Source organism: Schistocerca piceifrons, chromosome 11 (assembly GCF_021461385.2).
Source record: "Schistocerca piceifrons isolate TAMUIC-IGC-003096 chromosome 11, iqSchPice1.1, whole genome shotgun sequence".
Classification (NCBI taxonomy): Eukaryota; Metazoa; Arthropoda; class Insecta; order Orthoptera; family Acrididae; genus Schistocerca; species Schistocerca piceifrons.
The window spans coordinates 123840938-123860009 of record NC_060148.1 but is presented as its reverse complement, the minus strand read 5'-3'; the positions used below and the strand labels follow the sequence as shown (position 1 = coordinate 123860009).

The window sequence follows — 19072 nt, the reverse complement described above, 5'->3', positions numbered from 1 at the left end:
GCCTGTCTACCGGGCAGCAGCAGGGGAATGATACAATCATCAGAAAGTGATCACTGCCACAAAGACCATCATGGGGTGACCAATGTAGGGAAGCAATCAGAGCAGGGGAGGAGATCGTGGGATCAACAGCAGAAAAGGTGCCATGAGTGGCACTGAAGTGGGTAGGGGAACTGTCAATGAGGACAAAAATCAAAGTCTGTAACATGTTATTCAATCAGAAGATCTCTACCCATTGAAACGCCACTCCGTCAAAGGGTGTGGCATGTACTGAAATCCCCGAGGAGGAGATAAGGAGGTGGGAGTTGCTGTATCAAGGGAGGCAGTCAACAAAAGGAAGTGGTGTATCTGGAGGGATGTAGACACTGCAAATGGTGATTGCTGGGGTCATTTGCACTCATGCCACTATTGCTTCTTCGTTAGTACAAATGGGGATCCAGTCACTGATGACATCGGTGTGAACCAAAATGCAGACCACTCCAGACACTATCCCATGGTCAGCATGGTTTTGACAGAATGCCTGATACCCATGAAAAGTTGGAGAGTAGTCATCAAGAAAGTGCGTTTCTTGATAGGAAAAGACACAATGCAAAGTAAGAGGAAAAAAGCTGTATTTCTGGTAGGTGACAGTAATATCCTTAGCAGTTACACTTGTTTATTGTGTGGTTAGAGACCAGTTTAGACATAAAGAAGCTGAGGGGAGGTCAGTGGTCATCACCTACGAGAGCGGGGTGACATCCATAAATATCAGACTCAAGTTGCAAATGGGGAGACGGCACCTCATGGGGCACCGGGAAGGGGAGGCGTCTTCATCATCATCATCTTCTTCTTCTTCTTCTTCTCCTCCTCCTCCTCCTCCTCTTGGAGGTTGAGGAAGGCAGGCCACAGATGGATAGCAGGCTCCCACAAGGTCTGGAACTGAAAGAGAGCGGGCGACCTTGGGGTGTACAAATGGTGCACCCCATTGCTGAGTTGTGGTAGCAGGCCTACGGCTGGAGAGACACAGGGGTGGGTCCCAAGGGACGGGGTGAGGGGGGCATCACTGGCACGTGCCAAAGAACAGGGCACTTATTCATCCAGGGAGGGTGAATGGCAACCAGAGGAGAGGGCATGGGAACCGCAGGGGACGTGGAGGTGAGAGGGGGATGAAGCTGGGTAAGGAAGTGGCAGGAGGGGGAAAGGATGTATCAGAGGCAAAAGTGGAAGAAATCAACACTGGATGGAGTTGGCCACATTTTTGGCGAGCCTCAGAATAAGACAGACAATCCAGGGACTTAACCTCTTTGATTTTCTTTCTTTCTTGTAAACTGGGCAACCTGGCGAGCATGGAGAGTGGCAGTCATGACAATTTACAACACAGGTGGAGGAACACAGGGTCTTCCCTCATGGAGTAGGTGGCTACAGTCACCGCACTGAAAGCTCCTCATGGGTGGCAGGACGTACAGTTCCACATCACAGGGGCAACACACAACCTTAATTTTCTCTGGGAGGGTATTCCCCAGAAAGCCTAATAAAGGTGCCAATAATGGTGCAGTTGTCTTTACGACACTTCTCCACATGTCAAACAAAATGAACACTGTGTTGCTCCAGGTTAGCCCAGAGCTACTCATAAGTTTGCAGGATGAGATCCCTATAGTCACTTCCTGGATCATATGCAGACACTGGTGACAGATAATAGAAACTGGGAAATGACTGAGGCAACCACAAACACAAAGAGCTGCAGATTGGGCATCATAAGAAGCTTTGATCAACAGGGAGCCTGACTGCTTATTACTGTGAGACTCTACTTTGCCAAACTTCTCCTCTATATTCTCCACAAAAGACAACGGCTTTATGGTGGTGAATGTGAATCCTAATACAGACCAGGTAGTGGGGAAAGTGTTTCATCCAAAGACTGTGAGCCTGGCCCTCCTCCCAAAGTACAGCCAGGGAAGGGAAAGCTGCAGGATCATATGAAGCAGCATTCAAGGATCCCCTACCACTAAATGTGATGGTCTTTGGAGAACGGCCAGATTTCTGCAGCTTGATATGCTTTGTACACCAAGCATCCACCTGACACCACCCACTCTGATCAGGGGCTCTCCCCATGGGCACCACCCAGCCACAGCAAAGGCCACCTGGCAGGACAGCTGTCGCTGGGAGTTCTGATGTTCCAGGATGACAAGCAACTCATGCATCAGTAGTGTGATTCTTGTATTGTCAGGGGCCTAGGCCAGATGAGTACATAACAGCCACACCACATGGACTGGCTACACATGCTGGTGAACTAGTGGAGCAGTGGGGGTTATGGTGGAGAAGAAGAGTGGAAGGCAGGAACGGAGAAGAATCCACATCATAGACACTACAGAGGGAGATCTTCCCCAAATGGATCACACTAAAGACAGAAAATTTAGAAGTGGAGGTCAAACACCAAGGGTGGACCAAAAACGCCAAAAAGGTTGAAAGAGAGCAGGCAAGAGGAACAAAATCACAAGGAATGCAGGTAAACAGGTGAATAGCCAGGTCAACATAAATAAATACGCCAAGAGAGGGGAAGGAGGGAGCAGAGAGGAGGAGCATGGTGAAGGAAATGCAGCCCAGGAAGGAAGAATGGGCCCTGGGAGCACCATGCATGAAATCACAAAAGAACTGTGAACCCCTGGGGAGAGGGGGGTCGCAGAATAACCTTATTAGCTAGAGTGAAGACTAGTAAGCTCCTAAGAGTGTTGAAAGAACTGAATCGATCAACACATAACATCAGACTTGTTAACATCATTGCAAACATATTGTTATTAACAAATTACAAAGTCAGGCCAACTGACAGACACAGTGCAGAAATATTACATGCACATCGACCCGCTGCACACAGCTGAAAGCACCATGGGCTATGAGCTGTGAAAAGAAAGGTAGCAGGTTCACATCCACTTGCTTCTATTCCTTTCTTTCCTAAATAATTAAAGTAGAAATACTATCTCAAAAGTTGATGTTATTTATTATAAACAATGTATCTGAGGCAATTCTTGTTGCAAAGTGGCCAGAAACCTTGACAAGCCAGCCAGAGTGTGCCAGAAAGTAAAACAAGTTAAACACTAGAAGTTTTTACTGTTATGAAACATCTTGTAAAATATGGGTTTATGGACTGGCTTATGTTTTTATCTTGTTGGTAAATATCTTTTTCAATGATGGTATGCAACTTTGATAAAATCTCGTCTTCCATTCACATGAAATTACAAAACAAGTCTTGAACTTGAAATCTGTGCAATAAGGTATGTTACTTCAGAGTGCTGGTAGTCAATGCGACATGAGAATACTGACATTAGACACTATACCATAAGTGTATTAAATTTAAAACTGAAAATGGGATGGAAATCCAATTAAGTTAACAAATAACAATATCTCAGATTGTTGGACAGCATTACGTATTGTTCCAGTGCCAGAAATTCAACATTCAAGCCGCTGATCAGTCCAGAACCTTTATTATGATTTTCTCAACTTTTCTTTGACAATCACTAACGCAGCTGACACAGCTATTTTATGTGCCTCTATTCTTTTGGTAACGATGTGCATTGCAAATAAAATAAAGATAATGGGTGCACAAGAGTGCTGAGAGCACAAATCATGTTAACCAGCTCATCCCATGTGCTGAGGTCACATGTCCTGTCCACATCCACGTCAATGTTAGCTGCCTTGTCCCATGGGAGGATGGATTAAGGTCTAATAGAGAATGTTGTGAATAGCACACATCATAGGGTGACAAAAGTATCATCAATCAACAGCCTGGAGACTGCTCACTGAGTTACTACAAATTAAACTGCAGTTGAGGGTGGTCCATTTGACACAATGTAGGGCTCTATTAATGGCTGTCACAACTGCCATAAAAACATTAGATCATAGCAAGCAGAAGAGAAAGTGTGCTGCCACCCGGTGTGTTAACACATGTAGTGTAGGGCAGATGGCAAGCCCGTAAACTACGAGCAGAACTGTCACTTCAGTTGACATGATTTTGCCATATTGGAAGGTGTATGTCGGTAGTGTCTATGCTTATTTTGCAAGTTTGTTTGAAATGTTGTGAGTGCACATCACAGAGTTGAAGGCTACAGTGGCAAAGTGGTGTTAAGAGTCTTAGTTATTCATTTTTGAATAAGAAGAAGAAGAAGAAGAAGAAGAAGAATGAAAAATGCCTTTGTGCATTGTTCTAGTGTGCAGATCAGGCAATAGAAAAAGTAAGGGTAAGCATGTTTTAAACCTCCAAAAAATGTAGCAGAGTTTTCCAAATGAGCGACAGCAATAATTCGGAAAGATAGAGATCTGACTCACAGTTGTTTTGTGTGTGATTCACATTTCAGTGAGGAACTTCTCACAAAAGCAGACTTGTTTGTCATCAATAGTAAACAAGTTAAAATTCCAAGACAAAAGTGGTCTCTAAAATGAGGAGCTGTTCCTCATTTATTTCCCAATATACCATAATATCTATCAGAAGTATTGCACAAAAGAAAATCACCAGTAAAACACTCACAAGAAAGAAGCTGTGGCAAAGAAAAAATATTGAATAAGAAGTTATGATCACAGTGTTTCTTCTGTCAAGGGAAGTTTGCAGAACCAAACAGTTCCAGAAACAGCAGTAATATCATTAAAAAGAACATTTAAGTATAATAAACTGGAAGTTGTGTGATTATATATTGAATTATGAATAGCGAATGCTGAAATAAATCTTCTGCTGAAGCACCCCTCAGACAAAAAGCATATGACAATTCAGTCACATCTCTTGGATCATTCTAAACTAAGCAAGAAACAGAAAATCATAGTAGTCACAAAATAAAGAAAAGCCTGTTGGAAAACAATAAGGGAATGTGGATGATAACAGAGTTTCTTCTGGACAGCGTGCTCTTAAAAATTAAGTCACCCAAAGGATATAGACATTGTTTGAAGCAAGGATTGTTGCCACTTCCTTCCAAAACACCATCTGCGAAGTTTAGTAATGGGTCTCAGATGCTCATATGGAATCAATATGCCTGCTACCAAAACAATTAAGAATTATTCACAGGAAGGATGAGATGAAAAGAAACACATAGGTGTGCTGATTTTTGATGAAGTTAAGCTCCAAGAAGAAGTGCATTTTAATAGCACTTTGTTCAGTGTTGATGGGTTCATCAATATAGGGGAATATACTCCAGAAGACTCCTATGAATAAACTTGTAAATCATGTTCTGCTGTTTATGTTTGTAGCTCTACTGCATAACTGGATCCAGCCTGTTGCTGTGTATGCTACTTGCAATGCAAGTACTGATGACTTCATCTCACAGAAATTGATTCAAGATCAAGACAGAACAAGAATTACTGCATTCACTTCTGATGGCAGTCAGCCAAATAAATAGGTCTGGCAGCGTCTAGGAATTAGTGACATAAAAAATAGCTACCTGCTCTGTATCAAATCCAGTTGAAGAAACAAGAAGAATTTGGGCAGTTTCAGATGATGGGATAAGATGAATAAGGATCCACAAAAGTTCATCTCATGGAAGGTAAGTAAAACGTGATGGTGCCAAGCAGTGTCATATGCCTCATGCAATAAGTGGTTGGCATTTTGAAAAATGCCTGCCAGATTGCTGTTTTGAAACCAACCAGATGGTCAGTTGCGTATCCTGTCCATAAACCCACACTGACAGGCAACAAAAGGCTCTGTGATTCGAGATCCCATCATATTTGCCAGGTTACCATCCTCTCAAACAGTTTCTGAGCCTGTTGGTGAGGTTAGTCAGACACTAGTTGTCAACAGACTTGGAGTTTCATCTGGCTTAAGGATTGGGATGATGATAGTATCTTCCCACTGTGAAGGGACTTGCACTGTGAAGGGAGAACACTTTCTAGCCAAATACAGTTGAAGTCCATGAGTAGACAGGGTTTTTGAGTGTCATCCACATGGTGAATTGTCTGATGATGTTGCTCTAGCAGTCCAAGGAGCATCTTTTGAACATATTGAAGAGAAGCTCTCCCATGCTCTAGAAATTCTAAGTGGCTATTACCAAGACAACCAGCTGAAGCCAAATCCAGCAAAAACACAGATTTGTGCATTCCATCTTAGAAATAGACATGCAGCAAGGAAATTGCAGGTATTCTGTGAAGATAAGTAATTAGAACACTGCTTCACCCCCAAATATTTTGGAGCACCTCTTAATCAAGCACTTACCTACAGAATACATTGCCTGAACACCAAACGGAAGGTATCTCCAAAGGCAACATGGAGTGGTCGCGCGGTTAGAGGCATCATGTCACTAATAGTGCAGTCCCTCCCACCAGAGGTTTGAGTCCTCCCTCGGGTATGGGTGTGAGTGTTGTCCTTAGCGTTAATTTAGTGTAAGTAATGTGCAAATATAGGGACTGATGACCTCAGCAGTTTGGTCCCTTAGGAGTTCACATGCATTTGAACATTTGTCTCTGCAAGGAACAACATTTTCTGGAAATTATTAGGTACAACCTGGGGGATGCATCCTTGCATCTTAAGAACTTCTGCTGTAGCTCTTTGTTATTCAGCTGCAGAATATGCTTGCCCTGTCTGGTGCAGATCTAGTCATGCTAAACAAGTATATATCAAACTTCCTGGCAGATTAAAACTATGTGCCCGACCGAGACTCGAACTTGGGACCTTTGCCTTTCGCGGGCAAGTGCTCTACCAACTGAGCTACCGAAGCACAACTCACACCCGGTACTCACGGCTTTACTTCTGCCAGTACCTCGTCTCCTACCTTCCAAACTTTACAGAAGCTCTCCTGCGAACCTGGCAGAACTAACACTCCTGAAAGAAAGGATATTGCGGAGACATGGCTTAGCCACAGCCTGGAGCTGTCGGGCACACAGTTATTAGGTCGGGCACACAGTTTTAATCTGCCAGGAAGTTTCATATCAGCGCACACTCTGCTGCAGAGTGAAAATCTCTTGCTGGAAGTATATATCACCTTGAATGAAACCTGCAGACTCAGTACAGGATGTTGAGATCTACACCACTTGATAAAGTTTATGGTCTAGCAGGCATCCCACCTCCAGGTACCCATCGTGAATGTGCATACAGACTGGAAACATCTAAGGCACTCAACGTGAAGACCCACACACTACACGGGTATCAGCCAGCAGTACCAAGGCTCAAGTCAAGGAAAAGCTTTCTCCATTCAACTGAAAGCCTCACTGAACTACCTTCGAACTTCAGGATCAACTCATGGCATTCCAGAACCAGCCACTATGCAGGGTGGATGATCCCAACTGAACACCTCCCATCAGGTCATGAAGAAAGCTGGTCAATATGGAAGACCCTAAACAGGCTGCATTCTGGAGTTGGAAGAATGAAGACCAACTTGAAAAAGTGAGGATTTGCATGCAACTCCACAGCATGTGAATGTGGTGAAGAACAGACGAGTCATCATCTTGTCTGCAGCCTATTCCCAACGTCATGCATGCCACAGAATTCCATCGATGTCACCAAGGATGCATGGGAGGTTGCTACATGCTGGTCACAAAACATTAAATTGTAATTGTAATGCTTATAGTACCATGGTTTGGAACATTTTATATAACTTGTAAGCTATAGAGTGAGTTCCTGACATGATTAAATAAAAAAATTGTCTGGTTATGAATCAGATCAGTGCCTGGGGCTGTATGATGAGTCAAGAGCCTGAAGCACTTCCCAGACAGTATAAGGTTCGTTAGATAACCAGCATGACAGATAGTGAAAGACAGAAAGATATCCAATGTAAGCATTCACAAGGTACCCACATAAGAAGAGGTCACAGATGCTGTTGGAAAGTAGGTCACAAGGTTTTCAACAAGGACCAAAGCATTGGAACAAGTAACACCATAAAGAAAGAGACTGGGAACACATGTTGATATTTGACAGCCATGGAGACTATGAAGCTTGACTCACACCTAGTATTAAGAGGCATATGTTCCCAATGAGAAAACGTAGGGCTCCAGCATTCTTCCTCACTTTGTTTACTTGCATAGTGAGCCACAGATGAAGAGCCGTTTGCAAGTAAAGAAGGTAGTCAGTGAAGAATGTCGCTTGAGACATTTAAAGGCCCTTCAATGATCCTGAAAAGCTGTTGCAACATCTTTGGGGTCTATAATGGCACCATTCAGTGGTGGTGGTGGTGGGGGGGGGGGGGGGCTGTATAATGTGGAACAGCAGTTCCTGTGGTGTAGGTGATCACACCCATGCCAGGGACGTTCGACACCATGTCATCAATGCAAACTGACAGAGAGAAGGTGAAGGTAACAGAAGAGGTACACAAATACTATTTGACCCTCTGAAGAGCTCAACAGGTTAATCAGTCCATCACGTGGTGACAAGGGAGTGAGAGGACCTTCGTAAAGTGCTTACTGTCACAAAGATTGTCACATATCAACCATTGCAGTCATGCCACAAGACTGTGAGAAGAGATCCTAAAGTTGACAGAAATGGGGTATCCAATGCCTCTGGGATCACCGAAGTATGTTTCTCCTGATATTTCTTTTTTGTCTCTTACACAGCTTTTGGCCATTGAGATCCTTGAGAGGGTTTATTTGTTCTGGGTGTAGGATTGGAAAAGAGTGGACAGCCCTGGGACCCAAATGGTGTGGCTCTCCAATCCACTGACCAGTGTTGGGACACTGATTTGTGGATTTCTGGCAAGAGGGTTTCCTAAATGGAGTATTTTCACTGGTGATGGCAGAATGGCAGAGGAGAAAGTTACTTCTTTTGCTGGGTATAGCTCTATAAAACTACTTGCAGTGTCTAATGCAACTCATATGCAACAACTTTACAGTACCGTAAATAATTAGCATTGTCTCGCAGATTATTATTTCGTTACTGTATATCATCATAGATTGCTAGTCATTTCATTTACTGATTAATCCATCAGATATTATTGTGAACCATTGTTATGATCTATCTCATGGTATCTGAGTGGTTTTACCTTATTACTTTTTGTGATAAATTCACAAAATTTTACTATATAATTATTCTTGTTTATGACCTTTGCACTAGTATTTAGTTTTAGTGATCCAGTGTGTCCTCTTACTTTTATTTTTGCAAAGTTGATATTCCAAAACTTCATTTGTAACATTACCGTTCTGTATCTTTCTCTTCATCATAAATTGTTTTCTCCACAGTCTGATCACTTGAACAACTTGATAGTAAGAATTTTCCTTCTTATCTCTTACAAAGAGTTAGTTACTTTATTGTTTATTGAAAACATAGTCTTCAAGGATGTGATTTTGTGGTATTGTGGCTGCATCAGCTACATGTGCCTATCGTATGTAAAAAAAAAAAAAAAAAAAAAAAAGTAAAGCACTTCTGACATTAAGTATACTAATTAATAGAATGGAACAAGTAGTTTTGGTTGCAGATGAGACACTGTCATTTTGTGCTGCTCTGTATTTAAGGTATTAATTGGAGTTTAACCATTAATTTCATCCACATTATGAAGTGGCCTTTACAAATGTCTGCTTATGTCTGTGTATGTGCGGTTGGATATGGGTGTGTGTGTGAGTGTATACCTGTCCTTTTTTCCCCCTAAGGTAAGTCTTTCTGCTCCTGGGATTGGAATGACTCCTTACCCTCTCCCTTAAAACCCACATCCTTTCGTCTTTCCCTCTCCTTCCCTCTTTCCTGATGAAGCAACTGTTGGTTGCGAAAGCTTGAAATTTTGTGTGTGTTTGTGTGTTTTTTTATTGTGCCTATCTACCAGCGCTTTCCCGTTTGGTAAGTCATGGAATCTTTGTTTTTAATATATTATGAAGTGAACAAGTGTATGAATGCCACTTCATGTTCATATTACAAAAGTATCCCTTTTCATATAGTATAATTCATTAAAACTGAAAAGTTCATAAGGTGGGAAAACACACACTCTGATATAAATTAATTTACAATAAATGTGGGATGAAGGTTGTCTGGGTATATCTTTGGCACTCCCATTTCATTTAAAAGACTAAGTGTTGTAGTACTTCCTATTTATCTACAGAAATTAAAGCAGGTTTGATTACAGTGTGACAAATAGGCCACACTTCTCTTTGTGTGTCAGCAGTTGTCAACACAGCTGTAACAGACCCATTATGTTGACACATATCAGTGTAATTTAATTTAGTTAATAGTTTGGTATTGGTGTGTGGGTGGTGACTCTGAATTGCCTTGTACTGATACAACTGCAGTGGGATAGGAGAAGGGATTTCTAGTGAGACTCTTCACAGGGATATGTAGGTTTCTTTGTAAAAGACATGAGGTTCAAGAACAACAGGCAAAGACTTGTGGCCTTCAAGCTGAGATAGTATCAGAAGTGACGGGGATAAGCTAGGTATCACAACTCTCACACAAATGTGGGCTAATCTTGGATGAACAGAGCAGTCAGGGGAGCACTGAATTTCTACTGACATTGGTTGTTGCTCACATTGAAGCTGTGCACATTGCTGCTATTGGGAGACAGAAATAAACAAGACAAAACTGTAACAGGAGGGGAAAAGATACATCAGCTGAACTGACAGCTGAAAATGTAAGGGAGAGCATGGTCAAAAATGGTATAATTTCTTTGATTACAGGTATGAGAGACTAAATACCTCATTCAGACAGACTGCTTTAAAAGAATTCTTTATAAATAAACCATACCACACATAAGAGTCTTGCACCTAAGTAGCTCACAACTCTTTTATGTGTATATGTGTGATGAGCATGGACCCACAAACCATTGCAGGACCTTTTCATTACCTGTGGTGAAGTTTTACTCTGACTATATATTTTCTCTGACTTATACTCTAACACAGAAACTCTTCTGCTAACCTAGCCACGGTGTCATGCAGGATAGGTCATCCACTATCCAGCAACATAGCTAGTCCGGATGGGGGGGGGGGGGGGTATCATCAAGTATCCGTATGCTGGTAGCCCTCCTGACCACACATGGATCACACTACTTATACCCAAGCCTTCACCTCCTACTTACACAAAGTAGTAGATGCTTGCCATTTTGGGGTATTGAGACTTTGGGCACTGACCATTGTGCCAGGTGGCCTTTGCTCTGACATGGTGGCATGCACTGTCAGAGCCTTCGTTCTGAGTATTTGTGGAATTGTGGTGAACGTCTTGTGTCATGTAATGACCAAAGTTGTCAGCTGGTGGCCATGAATCCTCTGCAGACGTTTTGAACAGATTGCAATTTAGTGCTTATTATTGTGACCCTAGAAACTTTTTCTCCTGGGCTACACCATGTGAGGAAAACATAACCTAGTGACTTGTCAACAGTTTATTCCCCTATGTTTCTGGTTTGCATCTGAACAGATGGATTATACTTTCTCTCCATTAAATCAGTGTTTTTTTTTGTGGAGATTATTGAAAAAGTTACTGCCAAACTCTGTTCCCTTTGCAAACTGCTGTGTGATTAAATCTTAATTAAGATGGCAAATGCTACCCATTCCCAGACATTCTTTTCTTGTAAACAAGTTGGTTATGTACATGTTACCATCACACTAAATAAGAACGTCAAAATGGTACAAGAATTAATTTTTCAGTGGGAACTAACCCTTCATACAGATGAAGGACTGCATGAACAATTGGAGAGATGAGGGTTTCACTTTGTTTATCATGCACGTTGAGACCCACCAAAACAAAGCAAACACCAGCACATTTTCCTGACTTTTGAGAGGGATTCACCTTGAGGAAAGGTAAAAAAAAAATTTTGTGTTACTGATGCAAAGTGAAGCTGGATTCCCATCCCACATTCGACATTTTTAAAGGGTGGCACTTGGGGCTGATGTCTTCCCAGTGTACATGTGATCCTATTTGGGCAGATTGTGGTCATCCACATTATGAAAATTTATTGTGAGATCACTACCCCGTCTGTGTCAGTTGTGGGAACGACTACCCTCCTCAGTTGCAGAAGTGTGGTAACTTAGTCAACAAACACAAAAGTGAAGAACTAAAGCTGACAGATGCTCTCATATTTAGAAGCCCTGGAAAAGTATGATTGCCTCAGTTCAATCTCAGTGATGATATTGACCCTTGTCACTACTGTGACCAAGTTGTCAGTAGTTACAGGAGTATTTATTACATAGACATCAAGACATCCGGTAGCACACAGATAAACTTGACCATAGGGGAGATAGGCCCTCCCTTCTCAAGGTTCTTGCAGCACAGTTAATTTTGGGAAAAACTCCTCCCACCCAGCAAAAGAAGTAACTTTCTCCTCTGTCATTCACCAGTGAAAATACTCCCTTTAGGAAACCCCCTCACCAGAAATCCACAAATCAGTGTCCCGACACTAGCCAGTGGATTGGAGAGCCACACCATATGGGTCCCAGGACTTTCCACTCTTTTCCCAAACCTACAACCAGAGCGAATGCCCTTAGAATCCTATCATCAGTGTGTAACATGCAGTTCTCTTAGTTACATATTATTTATATGTACACTCAATAGTTAGCTTTGGTATTCTTTTTTGGGGAACAAATGCACAAAATATGATCACAATTTTCAAACTCCAGAAAAGAGCCATAATAACCAAAAATACTAGTTAAGGTCACTGTCAAGATATGTTCAAAACACTGGGGATATTAACTGCTCCATGTGAAGACATTTACCAGTCAGTTATACATATCAAAAATAACATTGATAATTACTGCACAAACACCTCTGTCCATGACCATGCAACAAGACATAGACTCAACTTACATTTACCAAGAAAAAAATAAACATAAAACTCAAAACAGCATTTTCTACCAAGGAATAAAACTGTTCAATAAATCACCAAAAGAGATTAAAGAAATTGCAGAAATACACTTATTTAATAAGGCAGCTAAAAGTGCCTGTTATGCAATATATTTTATACATTGAAGGATTACGTAGACAAAACAGAGTAGGGGTTTCATAAAAAAATGTTGTAGAAATAAATAATAATAATAATAATGATGATTTAAAAAATCCAACATTCCACATAACACCTTCACTTTACATTTTTTCCTTCTTTTTTCTTCTAGAAATACTTACCCCCAAGCTATGCATAGCACAATTCTAACACCTCTTCCTCTTTCTGAGCTCAACATCTCGCTCATTATGGAGGGATGCTGACTCAGTTTCTCAGGATAGCAAATGGGAAGTTGTGGTACAGAAAATTGCCCAGAGATCACCAGTGTGTGTGTGTGTGTGTGTGTGTGGTGAGGGAAGTGTTATGAAACAATGTGTGTATACTGTGTACAGTGAGTGATAGTGAAATATGAGTGAACAGTGTGGTATTACATTATTTAATACGTTATTTGTAAAAAACGTATTGTATACCAGGAGTAAATCTAATGATTATGTCTAACTAGAAGTCTGTAAATATATGTGTATATGAATTCGCTTATTTTAAATTGGTCTAAACTTGTAAATACTTTGACATGTCCTATATACTTGTAAAAAGAACTCTATGGATGAATAAAGCTTTTACTACTACTACGACCACCACCACCACCACCACCACCACTACTACCCAGGTGTAGATCTCTCTGTCTGAAGCAAAACAAATGCCATGGATGTCTTTCTTTGAGGCTCAAAAAATATGGAAATCACATGGGGAGAGATCAGGAATGAATGGCGGATGTGCAAGAGCTACCCAGCAAAATTTCTGCAGCATACTCAAGACAACCTTGGCAATATGTGGAGGGGGCAATACGTTGCAAGGCAGTTTCTACAGTAGTTTTGCTGGGAAGCCTTTGCACATCCTTCATAGAGTTGCAATCTTACCAACATGATTTCCATATTTTTGAAGCCCTGAAGAAAGACATTTTTTGCCGTCAATTTGCTCTGCTAACATTTTTCTGTGATGGTATCAGTCATCTTGTCTCACAGTCAGATAATGTATTAACAGTTATCATGATTACTTTTTAAATCATAAACAGTTTTCTTACTTTTTTGCCATCTATCTCATTTTCATTTGACTAGCTCTTACGTAACACCTTAAAACTGAGATACAAAACTGTAGACATCCTTGCAATTATGTACATCATGAAACTGTCCTATGAGCTTGCAGGTATTGCCATCAACAAGTGTCACAGTATCACTTTTGAGTCTTGATTTTACTGAAGCTGTTGTGTGATCAATGTACGTGCTTCCCATAGACCTAATGAACACAAAAAAGAAATAAACAGAAGTCTGCACTCACATTACATTACATTACATCTACCAAAAGAACAAGATCAAAGTAAATTTAAGAGTAAAATACAGGGTGACACAAAAGTCTGTTAACATTTGAAAATGCACTAATACACAGAATAAAGAAGGTAGAGAGGTACAACTTGTTACACATCTGAAATGACATGGAGTTTTATTGAAATCAATAATGAGTGCAAAAACCCGCCAACAAGTCAATGACACTGGAAACCCAATGGCTTGATGGGGAAGTCATAATGTGGTGTGGATTTACCACATCACTCATGATTGGGCTTTTTTTCTTTGAGGAAATGCGTAGTACTGCTTTTTGAATTGTCAGCATGGCAGGTGTGAAGTATGCCAATATGTTACAGGATCACACCATCCTTAGCCTGGCTGATAAACACCTGCTGGAAGGTATGACTTTTATGCAGGATGGCACTGCAGCCCACATTGCTACATGTGTGAAAGATCTCTTACGCACATCATTAGGTTTGGATTGTGTGCTGAGTTGATACTTCCATCATGTTTGGCCTCAATCCATGTGATTATTGTTTGTAGGTTTACCTGAAGTCAGAAGTCTACAGTGATCATCTGACATTACGGATGTTAAAAAGATGACATCTGATGGCAATTTCTAACATATCTATTTATATGCAGCGCAATGCTGTTCACAACATTGTTCCTTGACTACAGGTGTTATTGATGAACGACATCTGACATGTTGAGCATGTCTTAAGCAAAGATCATCTTGCTAAAAATCAATTTTTATGTTAATTTTTGTTTTTGTATCCTATGAAGCACCATCTGTTGGTCTTTCGCGAACTTTTTTCTGGTTTCATAAACCCCATGTCATTTTAAGCATGTGTGTCAATTTTTACCTCACTACCTACATTAATTGGTAAAATATTGAATTTCAAATGTTATCAGGCTTTTGGGTCACCCTCTACACTTTAGGGCAAGAAAAACGATGCACTACGTAATAGTTATGTAAACTGTTCACAAATTGATATTTATGCAGGTATCGACAGATGGTTGGTTGGTTGACTGGGAAAGGGGACTAAACAGCGATATGATCGGTCCCACGATCTAAGGTGGTAGGAAGAAAACCAAGGGAGAAACAACACAAACACCACAGTCCAGTCATGGGGAAGGAAAAACGGGCTAACAAAGAGGTAGAAGGAAGATTGGGGCAGCAGGGAGAGGAAAAAAACATCGATCCGTCCCGAACTGCATATTATATACCACCATCACAACATTATGGGGACAACACCGGAGGAAGAAGATACATGAAAATGGGAAAAAACTGCACAAAACGTAGTGGAAATGGTGGAAAGAATCTAGCTGGTGTGGAGGCAAGACCATGGCCTCCATAACCAACACCAACGCCAAGGGACTCCAATTCCAGACAAAAATTCAAGAACTTAAACCTGAGAGGACAAAGCACTTTCGCAAAGAAAACTGAGGACGGACTAAGCATCCAAGGATTGGCTACTGGCACCTCGCAGTGGCACATTTAGTGCAAAGGACCAAAAGGCAGGGGCAGTCCAGCAAAATATGTATCACCATGAGGGGAGCAAAATATGTATGACCATAAGGGGACGCCCACTACAGGGATGGGGGAGGGGGGGGGATCATTGTGTAGTAAAAAACCGTGTGTCAACTTAGTACGGCCCACACAAAGATGGCAGAAAATGGTAGATTCCTACCGGGAAAGACAGAGGTAAGAATGCCATGTAGTGGGAGTTTCGTCAATTGAGCAAAGTTTATTACACAAAATAAGCAAAACTGTAAACTTTGGTGGTCGACAGGTGGATGTATGATGCTGCAATGAAATTTCACCACACAGTTGGCAAGGTTAGTAAACTGTGGATATGTTGATACCAAGACATACAGTCATTGCACATTCCATTTAGTGTACTCAGTTTGACAGTAGCTATGCCTTACAGAGTGCCACGTGAACAATACCAATACACACAGATGACAGCGCATAGTTGGATTCAAAAAAGACAGTCGGAGTAGCCAGTGAATCACTCACAATGAATACGAGTGATGCCAATATTCGACTATGTTGGCAGGAATGGGTTAACCATGGCTGAACACAGCATTGGGATGGAAACAGCTGACCTAGAGAGACAACAGAATGAGAGGACTCAGCAATCATTACAGAGGCACTCAGAGCCCCTGACTCACCATCACTATTAATCTGACGAGCAACTGATGCTTCAGTGACCACAAGGACCATTAATAGGTGGATCTCAGAAAGGGGTCTGAGCTCTCAGTGCCACTTGTGCTGACCACCATTGATCCTTGTACAACAACAAGCCTGTCTGCAGTGGTTTCGGGCATATACGACCTGGAATCTCACTGACTGGAGTAGAATTGTCTTCAATGATGAATCCAACTTTAAATTGAACCCCAATGACCGGCAAAGACGTATCTGGAGTAGCCCTGGACAGTGGTGGGATACCAACCCAAATGTCACCTGTCATATGGCCAGACAACCAATTGTGATTGTCTGGGGTGCCATGTCATTTCACAGCAGGACCTGTTAGGTTGTCATCTGGGGACTTTGTTGCCCTTGATGGGACACCATCCTGAGCTTACATTTCAACAAGATAATCCCTTCTCACAGGAAGAGTCTCTATTGCTTGTCTTTGTACTTACCAAACCCTACTTTGGCTAGCACGGTCACCGGATCTCTCACCAATTGAAAACCTTTGGAGCATTATGGGCAGGGCCCCCAACTAGCTTTGGATTTTGATAATCCAATGCACCAGTTGCACAGAATTTGGCACCATACCCCTCTGGAGTCTCCCCCCATGAACTATGGGCCTTGCCATTGATGGTGAGGCTTGCATGCCTCAGCGATACAGATAGCTGTACCGTAGGTGCAACCACAACGGAGGAGTATCTGTTGAGAGGCCAGACAAATGCGTGGTTCCTGAAGAGGGGCAGCAGCCTTTTCAGTAGTTGCAGGAGCAACAGTCTGGATGATTGACTGATCTGGCCTTGTAACAGTCACCAAAACAGCCTTGCTGTGCTGGTACTGTGAATGGCTGAAAGCAAGGGGAAACTATAGCCGTAGTTTTTCCCGAGGGCATGCAGCTTTACTGTATGGTTAAATGATGATGGCGTCCTCTTGGGTAAAATATTCTGTATGTAAAATAGTCCCCCATTCAGATCTCCGGGCAGGGACTGCTCAGGTGGATGTTGATATCAGGAGAAAGAAAAGTGGCATTCTACGGGTCGGAGTGTGGAATGTCCAATCCCCTAATCGGGCAGGCAGGTTAGAAAATTTAAAAAGGGAAATGGATAGGTTAAAGTTAGGTATAGTGGGAATTAGTGAAGTTCGGTGGCAGGAGGAACAAGACTTTTTGTCAGGTGGATACAGGGTTTTAATAGAAAATCAAATAGGTGTAATGCAGGAGTAGGTTTAATAATGAATAACAAAAATCAAAATAGGAATGCGGGTAAGCTATTACAAACAGCATAGTGAACGCATTATTGTGGCCACGATAGATAGAAAGTTTACGCCTACCACAGTAGTACAAGTTTATATGCCAACTAGCTCCGCAGATGACGAAGAGATTGATGAAAAGTATGATGAGATAAAAGCAATTATTCAGATAGTCAAGGGAGACAAAAATTTAATAGTAATGGGTGACTGGAATTCGACGGTAGGGAAAGGAAGAGAAGGAAACGTAGTAGGTGAATATGGAATGGGGGTAAGAATGAAAGAGGAACCAGCCTCGTAGAATTCTGCACATAGCATAACTTAATCATAGCTAACACTTGGTTCAAGAATCATAAAAGAAGGTTCTATACATGGAAGAAGCCTGGAGATACTGAAAGGTTTCAGATAGATTATATAATGGTAAGACAGAGATTTAGGAACCAGGTTTTAAATTGTAAGACATTTCCAGGGGTGGATGTAGACTCTGACAATCTATTGGTTATGAACTGTAGATTAAAACTGAAGAAACTGCAAAAAGCTGGGAATTTAAGAAGATGGGACCTGGATAAACTGAAAGAAGCAGAGGTTGCAGAGAGTTTCAGTGAGAGCATTAGGGAACAATTGACAAGAATGTAGGAAAGAATAGGTAGCTTTGAGAGGTGAAAACGTGTAGGCAGCAGAGAATCAAGTAGGTAAAAAGGCGAGGGCTAATAGAAATCCTAGGGTAACAGAAGAGATATGAATTTAAAGGAGAAAATACAAAAGGAGAAAATACAAAAATGCAGTAAATGAAGCAGGCAAAAAAGGAATACAAACGTCTCAAAAATAAGATCGACAGGAAGTCCAAAATGGCTAAACAGGGATGGCTAGAGGACAAATGTATGGATGTAGAGCATATATGATTAGGGGTAAGATAGATACTGCCTACAGGAAAATTAAAGAGACCTTTGGAGAAAAGAGAACCACTTGCATGAATATCAAGAGCTCAGATGGAAACTCAGTTCTATTCAAAGAAGAGAAAGCAGAAAGGTGGAAGGAGTATATAGAGGGTCTTTACAAGGGTGATGTTCTTGAGGTCAATATTATGGAAATGGAAGAGGATGTAGATGAAGACGAAATGGGAGATATGATACTGTGTGAAGAGTTTGACAGAGCACTAAAAGACCTAAGCCGAAACAAGGCTCCGGGAGTAGACAACATTCCATTAGAACTACTGACAGCCTTGGGAGAGCCAGTCCTGACAAAACTCTTCCATCTGGTGAGCAAAATGTAAGAGACAAGCAAAATACCCGCAGACTTCAAGAAGAATATAATAATTCCAATCCCAAAGAAAACAGGTGCTGACAGATGTGAAAATTACCAAATTATCAGTTAAATAATCCATGGCTGCAAAATATTAACACAAATTCTTTACAGACGAATGGAAAAATTGGTAGAGGCTGACCTCGGGGAAGATCAGTTTGGATTCTGTAGAAATGTTGGAACACGTGAGGCAATACTGACCCTAC

General features: G+C 41.5%; 1 protein-coding gene across 1 annotated transcript in view; it reads right to left on the bottom strand.

Annotated features, from left to right (window-relative positions):
* The window catches only part of LOC124720293, a 209700-nt gene that overhangs the window by 34187 nt on the left and 156441 nt on the right, over positions 1-19072 (bottom strand). Inside the window, exon 7 of the mRNA XM_047245607.1 lies at positions 13867-14078. Coding sequence (XP_047101563.1) covers positions 13916-14078 — 163 coding nt within the window. The 3' untranslated portion in view covers positions 13867-13915. The remainder of the gene's footprint in view (positions 1-13866; positions 14079-19072) is intronic.